Below are 8,579 nucleotides of genomic sequence, written 5' to 3'. Positions count from 1 at the left end.
ATGGCTATATATAAGTGTGCTCTAACAGAAATGTGATTCAGGTGCAGATGGTCATGTGACATATTGTAGCACAGTGCAGTGGCTGATGGGAACTGAAGTCCAGCGTTACCTCCTTGATATATGACACTCCTGTACCACAGCAATAATGCCAATGATTAAAGGGTTTTATTTGTTAGAGAAGATAGCATACTTTTTATCCATTTATAGTTACATTTAATATTCTGTGAAGTGAGTTAGTTCCTGTTGTCACTTACATTGTAGCAGCTATAAACACTCGTTCCCTCACCATCCCTCTCTCTTTATTCTCTCTCTTCATTCTCTCTTTATTCTCTTTAAGAACAGTAAAGAAGTGTAAAAGAAGATATGGGAAAACTTTGGGGATATGGGAAGTTACAGCTTCACTTCTGACTGTTACACAGCGCTGACACTGGAGACTCCTTCCATAAACATTACATAAACAAATTTCTTCTTAAAGATCAACAAATACACACATGGAGCGTCATCTGTACACGTCCCTGTGAATGAGCTGTTGCTATTGAAACGATAACGTATCAGAACGAGTGCATTAATATAAACCTGCACTACTGTCAGAGCTGCTGTTATAGAGAACACCTTCTGATCCAATCACAATCCAGAACTCAGCAGCGTTAATAAATGCAGTAAAATTTTCATATAAAGTAATAAATTATTTTTCGGATTAAACGACTGGATGGTTTGATTTGACTTTTGCCTGCTTGCATTTTTTCACTTCTCTGCAGTAATGAGGAATAATGATTCTTCTCTCTCTTCTCTTCATCCCTCTATCCATCTCTCTCACTCTCTGAATTACTCCACCTCTTTCATCCCTTTTTTATCTTTCTTTCTTTCACATCTTTTCTTTCACCCTTCCACAATGTTTTTCTTCCCTTAATTATTTAGTTTCTTTGTTTTGCCTGCTTATGTTACATCTTTCTTTCTTTCTGTTCATCTGTTTTTTCAATCTTTTACATCTTTTTCTTACGATCTCATATTTTTCCACATCTTTCTTTCTTTGATTGTGTTGTCATAATGTTACCTCTTTTCTGTCTCTCTCTCATTCTCTCATCCTTCACCTTTTCCTTACCTTTCACCATATCTCATCCATTTTCTCATTATATCCTGACCATCTCCATCTCTTTTCTTCTTTCTCTCCACCTTTGTTTTCCTTTGACTTCCTGTTTCCTTTTACCAGTTCCTATTTGTGTCTCAGCCATTTCTCCATCTCTTCCCTGTGCCTTTTTTCAATCTCACTCCTTCTCTCATTGTCTTTTTGTCTCTCATTTCATCATTTCACCATCACCTTCTCTCTCTGTCGCACTCTCTCTCTCTCTCCATCAACCACATTTCTCCCTCTGTTTCTTCCTTTCACAATCTCATCCCTTTCTATCTGTCTCTATCCTTCTCCCAGTTCCCTCATTCTCTCTCTCTCTCTCTGTCTTTCTCATTTTTTTCATCTCCACCCGTCTCAATTCATCACGCTTTTCTCTAATTCTGCTTTAATAACCCAGAGCCTTCATTTATCACAGTATTGAACAGCATCAGGTCATCCGGAGGTCACTGTCTCAAACGTGCACGCGCGCACACACACACAGAGTGCACATACATACACACATACACACACAACACACACACAAACACACACACAGAGTGCACATATACACATACACACACACACAGAGTGCACATATACACATACACACACACACAGAGTGCACATATACACACACACACACACACACACACACACACAGAGTGCACATATACACATACACAGAGTGCACATATACACATACACACACACAGAGTGCACATATACACATACACACACATACACACACACACACACACACATAGAGTGCACATATACACATACACACACAACACACACACATACACACGGAATGCACATACACACACACAGAGTGCACATACACACACAACAGACACACAGGCACACAGAGTGCACATACATAAAGCATGAAAGAGGACAGTTCACGAATTAAGAGGCTAATAATGATCACTTTAAGGCCAATTTAAACCAACCTGAATTACATCAACACACACACAGAGACATACACACACACAGACACACACACACACACAGTCTCTGTGTGTGTGTGTGTGTGTGTGTGTCCACAGCAGAGGACGTCTCCCACTGGCAGTCTGTGTGGTGTGTCAGGTTAATTGTCTCTCCTGTAGAGTTCAGTGCTGTGTTCAATTTCATCACCTACACTATTCATATTACAATAAAATAAAATAAAATACTTATTTACTGTTAGAACATCACAGTGACCTGAGCATCATTTCTGAAATTGAAAATTATATAAAAATATCTATTTTATTATATATAGATTGAAATATAAACAGTATGGTTAATTTCTAAGCTACTCAGTTGATCGTTTTATTTCACTTTGTTTCTGTTAAAATGTCAAGATGATTTTTTCTGAAACAATAAAAATACAAATATAAAATTAAATAGAAAAAAAAATAGAAATAGAATTGTTAGAGAAAATGAACCAACCACAAAGGTCTGATATTGTGAAATGTTTTATTTCTCATTTCATTTGTAATGTTGTCCCATGCTCTGAGTGGAAGACGCAGTAAATATACAGAGCGAGGTGATTTTCAGACATTTTTGTATTCAGTGTTTGAGAGATGATTCACATAAAAACCGAAAAAATGTTCAAATGAATCTGATCATAACCTCATGAACTCGGATAAATAATAAAATGTCTCTATTATTATAACGAACGTGTGACGAGTCGCGATACATGGAAATATAATACAGAGAGACTCCGCCCACTTCCTATATAAAATATTTAGTTAGCAAATGTAAAAACTATAAAAGTTCCACAGTTGCAGTGTTTATTATTTATTTATTTATTATTATACACTCGAGTGAAACAAATAATAATGACGTATTTACATTATAGCGATGAGGAGTTCCGTCTTTCTCTCCATCCATCTGTTACGTCTCTCTTTCTTTTCGTCTGTTTTCTTTCTTTACAACTTTCTGTTGTCATTTTTTATTTCCAAATTACTCTCTGTCTTTCTTTCTATTGTGTATTTTGTTTGATTTTTATTTATTTCTGTTTCATCTTTCTTTATTTCCATTTCACCCATTATGTCTTTCTTTTTTACTTTCTTTTTTTTACTTTCTGTTGTAACTCTTCTTTCGTTCATTCTTTCTGTACCTCCGTGTTCTGATTTTTCTTTATTTATTTGCTTCTTCTTTCATTCTTTCCTTCTATTACCCATTTCTGTCTGTTATGTCTTTCTTTTTAGGTTGTAATTTTTTATTTTTTATTTCTTTCTTTCCATCTTTATTGGATTTTTCTTCCTTCCTTCCTGTCTGTCTTCAGTGAGTATAATGTTATTTGTAAACTGCAGTGAAGGATTTACTTTTTGTGGCTTATTAAAGGAGCAATACAGCCAAAAATAAAATGCATGCGATGTTCCTCTTTACTTCGAGTGAAGTCTCTCAGTCGAGACATGTTCGGTGTGTGATGTTTCTTTTGTTTTGTCCTGGAGCTACAAGGCTAATGTTGCTAACAGGTACTGGAGGCTTACAGCCTCCAGTTTAGCATCACGTACTAACTAATTATATATATATATATATATATATATATATATATATATATATATATATATATATATATATATATATATATATATATATATAGTGTATATATAACAGCGTGTCTCAGAGTGTCAGAAAGCACACCAGTGAGTCTGACACTGAGGCTAAACTGGAGGCTATACACTTCCATTACTTGTTAGCTCCAATAACCCAGAATCGTGAAGCGAGCTTCAGACACCGAACACGTCTCATCTGATCTACTATACTGGAGGTAAAGGATGCGCTGAGTGTAGTGTACTTTATATAAAACAATATAAATACAAATAAAAACATCCTGTAAGTATTCAGTCACTTTGTGAGTAAATCCAAGACCCCTATCTGCTCTAACTTGGTTCGAGCCACAGAAGCCCAGCCCTTATTGGCCAGCGGGTTCCTGGGTGAGGGATGCATGATTCCCTCCACCTTCACTTCCAATCCGGCTTCGGCGAGGCCACGTCGGGCTCGCTGCTCTGCCACCTTGCCCACTCCGATCACGATGGAAACGCCAAGGGCACGTACCACTTGGCACAGCGCGGCGTCGCAGTGGATCAGCAGGGCGTCACGGTCCACAGCGGGCATCTCGGGGGGCGTCACGTTCCTCCCCGACTCTCTCATGAACATCAGAGGGCACAGGTTATGGACGAAACAGTGACTGAAAAAGTGTTCGGGTTCTCTGCAGAGCTCCTGGAAGAAACTCCAGAACCGCGCGCCGCTCACTTCACTCTGAGTGCAGAGGAAGCCTCTGATTGGACGTTTCGGATGCTCGTTAGGAGGACGACCCACCTCGCCAGAGATCTTCAGCCAATCACGCACAGCATTTACCTCACCGAAGGGAACCTGACAAGGAGAATTACAGGGAAAGCAGAAGAGTAAGCTCTTCTGTCCTGAAAATGTAAAGTTAGAGCTGTACTGTTACAACACACTAACAGTGGAGACTCCTTCCATTGATGTTAATTAAATGTCTCCTTACAGAAAACATCACTGTATCAATGATTGCACCTGTTTTTGCTTTGTTTTCATTTTAAAATCTATTTTCTGTTTTATACATGCTGACTCCTTAACAAAGGAAAATAAAGATTTAAATATAAATGGAAACAACATCATTAAAAATCTAAACATTATCATTATTATAAATAAGTGCATGAAAGTATTATTAACATATAACTCATTACTATCTGTAAGAGATAAAGAGATTGTCGTACGCCGGTCTGCGCCATGCCGAACGGTCCCGGGTTCATCCCCAGGAACAGGACGCTCTGTCCGCTGTGACAGTATTTCTCAGCGTAGAGACGATGTGTGTCCCATGCATACTCCAGCGGGTTGTACACATAACGCACAGGATCTCTAAAGGTCAAAGTTCGCAGACGGGCGCTGAGTTCTAGCTCAGCCTGGAGAAAACGAGCTGCCGTTGGGGAACAATTCGGGAAAAATGCGTCTGGGTTTGAGATGATTTGCTCCCCCTGCCGCTCCTCCTCCTGAGCCGGGTCTCCTTTATGCAACTTGCAGGTGCTAATAAACAAACGGATTTAATCTAATCAATTATTTATTAAATAGACATTATAGATATAGTCCTAATTACAAACAATTAATTTTTTATTTAAGCTAGAAAGACCGCAACCATTAACATTAATCATTAACACCGACACTAATCTTTAATTTATCTTTTTTTTTGTTTATTTTATTTATATATTTTAATCGTCTGAAGTTTATTTGTTTGTTTTTTGGAAATGAAACAGTCCATTGTCTATATACTCCTTTTTAAAATCACTTGTTCTACGGTAACCACCAAGCGCCTGTTTTTGATAAGATGTAGAGACTAGAAAAGTTTATAATAAAAAAGTTTACAGGAGAAAAGTCTACAGTAAAAAAGTTTACAGGAGAAAAGTTTACAGTAAAAAGGATTACAGCAAAAAAAGTTTACAGGAGAAAAGGATTACAGCAAAGAAAGTTTAGAATAGAAAAGTTTACAGGACAAAAGGAAAAAAACAAAAAATATTTACTGGAGAAAAGTTTGCTTTTTTGCTCCTATTTTAGGAAAAAGATGTAAAGTTACAGTATAAGAAAGTGCTCAAGTGTTCACCTTTCTAGTGTCTACAGCTCAGCTGAAACAGATGTGTGAGCTATTTTCCCCCAGGCGCCTGCTGGTTACCATAAAACAGAACCAGAATGGGCTTGAGTGACACCAGAAAAACAGCATGAAAAAGTTCCGCATTCCTCTGAAAAAGTGCTGTTTTAACCTATTTTGAGCCAGTGTTTTTCAGTGGCAATTCTAATAAAGATATTTAATTGATGTTAACTATATACTTGTCTAATGTTAGTTAAGTGGAACACACATACACACACACACACACACACACAGATGCTATTTCATGTTCAAAACATTCTCCATTTACTGTAACAGAAAACGAGTCCTCATCTTTCCAGCAAGAAAATCAAGACATGAGATCAGTAATGTGATCAGAGAGGAAGGGGGCGGGGCTTCCAGCAACGTCAGCTAATATCAGGGAGTTCAAAGCACCTATGCAACTGTCAATCATTCCAGATAAAAAATGCTGATTGGTTCATTTGCTGTTTTTATTAATGGGAAAAAGACTTTACATATGTTTGAGTAAAAACTCACAGCAGAGTATCTGATGTTAAAATACAGGGTTTCCACGCAAAACACTTGGACGGGACTTACGATACGACAAGCAGATACAAGTGGATCCTTTTCTATGATAGTATGATGCGCTATAAAACATAGCTTTGCTAAGAAACATCAAATTAATAGCTGCATTGCATTTAAAAGAATATGTAGGGGAAAACCAGTTTTTTTAAAGATACTTTTATTTAATGTCCGAAATTACTAATTACTGATGACTAAAATGAAAAAGAAATGATGTAAAGATTCTACAGAAATATGTATCATCGAGCTATTTGAACAAATCAGCAATTTTTATAATCCCTCTCTTTTTTATTTATTAACATTTTGCAGATTCTGCAAGTCGTATATAGCGTATGACCTTGACTGTATCATGTGATCTCTCTATAATTTGTAAGCAAAAAAATATATGATGATTGGTGTAAATTGGAACAGGATGATTGGTGTAAATTGTTATTATTTTGTCTTCTGGGAAACATGTTCTAAAGGGCAGAACTAAATGAAAAAATTTATATGTATCTTTAAACAAAATGATAAGAATTTAACAATTTAAATGATAAAAGTTTATACCCCCTTGGCTCTTAATGTACTGTATTGCCTTCTTGCGCATCAGTGAATGTTTTCACCTGATGTAATAGTTGGAAAGGAGGTCAAATATGCAGAAGATGCTGGAAAAGTAAAGAATGTGCAGGACCTGGAGGATTTTTCTGAAGAACAGTGGGCAGTTTAACTCTCACAAAACATAAAAACAGTCGTTGATCATCCAGGTAACGACACACAGTACTAATAATCGAGTGTGTGTAAACTTTTGAACAGGTTAATTCGTGTAAATTCAGTTATTATTGTGTCTTGTGGATTATATGTAAACACCTGTTATGTGAAATAGCTTATTCAGTACAATTTGTATGATCCCTCTTTTATTATTACATTTTGCAGATTCAGCTGTATATTTTGAAAAGTGTACCATGACAGAATTTATCACAATATAGATATTATTTCATCATATCACCCAGCTCTAACAGCTTTACTGGATTATAAACGTTTCGTTGAGCCTTTTCATGAAAATTATTCTCCACAACCATTTATATTTCTGGTGCATAAAATTACAGGAAAGTAATATATTTAATATAATACTGAAACTGCTGTGATGGTGTGACTCCCTACTTCCTGTTTAAGTGAACTACAAAGGGTACACTCTATCTAGTGCACTATAAACATCGAATATAGCGTTTGGGATTCAGCCCCAAACTGACATAACTGGCAAAAATAACAATAATGATATTTAAAATCCTCACTATATTATATTCCAAGAAATGTTTTACCTCCTAATTTCCTTAAAAATCGCTGAGCGTTTCCATTGTCGTAAATAACAAAAGAGTTGCAGTGTTTCCTGCCTAATCGCGTTTATTAGACCCATAATCAAAACTAGTGAAATAAAATAGAAAAGCAAATTTCATGCGCTTTTTGTCGATTTATATATTTGCCTCTTTTAATAAACGGATATACAAAAAAATCATTTTTTTTTTTTTACCTCGGAAGATCATTGTGTCCTAGCATTCTCCAGTAGCTTTCCGGCAACAAAGGGACTTTGGAGCCGTGGTGCATTCTGGGTAGTGTAGTTTTTTGGGGGTTTCCTTTCTTCAAACGAAGGTTTTACCTCATAAAACATGTATTTCAACTCGATTTTTAACTCGACTAATTTGATTACCGGTTCATCTGGAGAGAAAAGTGTGAGGAATTTCACACCACTAGTCAGAATTAGAAGCTCTTTATTTGCCTAGCATGAGTAACATCAGTGACTAGCACAGTTAACACATATCACTATATAATATCACTATATAAATAAGAGTCTATATTCTATAAAAGTTATATCTTCATCCCATCACATCCTTCTATACGTAAACAGCATGAAATTTATTAATGAACTGTATTAGCGACAAAACACTATTCCCTAATACAGAAAGTCTTCCTGAACATATTATTTCAAAACTTTCAAAAACTTCTCCAAAGGTCCCCCTGCGATCCCTGATATCATCTAACACTAGCTAACATACCTAGTTTAAAAACAAACAAACAAACAAACAAAAAACATACTTAGTTGTTTAGCTAACTGCTAATAAACTCACATTAGTCTCACACACAGACTATTCTCATTGATTTAATTGAAACTCAGCCACAGAACTTGGTGTTAAGCCTCAAATCTCTAAGATACTAAACTAAATAAACTATTTAATCCATGAGTCATATAGCAGCTTGTCGGTTGGTTGCAAAGGAAATTATTCGAGGAAGTTTCTCACTTTT

General features: G+C 36.3%; 1 protein-coding gene across 1 annotated transcript; it reads right to left on the bottom strand.

Moving 5' to 3' along the window:
- Nucleotides 1–3,706: 3,706 nt before the first annotated feature.
- On the bottom strand, nt 3,707–8,196 carry smug1 (single-strand-selective monofunctional uracil-DNA glycosylase 1). The gene is made up of 3 exons (XM_053653612.1): nt 7,810–8,196; nt 4,840–5,146; nt 3,707–4,474 (listed from the first exon to the last, which is right to left on the bottom strand). Exons 1-3 carry the CDS (start codon nt 7,881–7,883, stop codon nt 3,947–3,949), a joined length of 909 nt encoding a protein of 302 aa, XP_053509587.1. The 5' UTR covers nt 7,884–8,196; the 3' UTR covers nt 3,707–3,946.
- Between the last annotated feature and the right edge of the window lie 383 nt (nt 8,197–8,579).

The sequence above is a fragment of the Ictalurus furcatus genome, chromosome 21 (assembly GCF_023375685.1).
Source record: "Ictalurus furcatus strain D&B chromosome 21, Billie_1.0, whole genome shotgun sequence".
Lineage (NCBI taxonomy): Eukaryota > Metazoa > Chordata > Actinopteri > Siluriformes > Ictaluridae > Ictalurus > Ictalurus furcatus.
This window is presented reverse-complemented; position numbering and strand designations above follow the sequence as displayed.

Coding starts and splice junctions, on each gene's coding strand:
- smug1 (XM_053653612.1), bottom strand. CDS start 7,883: ATGCACCACGGCTCCAAAGTCCCTTTGTTGCCGGAAAGCTACTGGAGA. Junction 5,147..7,809: donor GGACACAATGATCTTCCGAG/GTAAAAAAAAAA, acceptor TTTGTTTATTAG/CACCTGCAAGTTGCATAAAG. Junction 4,475..4,839: donor TCGGCATGGCGCAGACCGGC/GTACGACAATCT, acceptor TCTCCTTGTCAG/GTTCCCTTCGGTGAGGTAAA.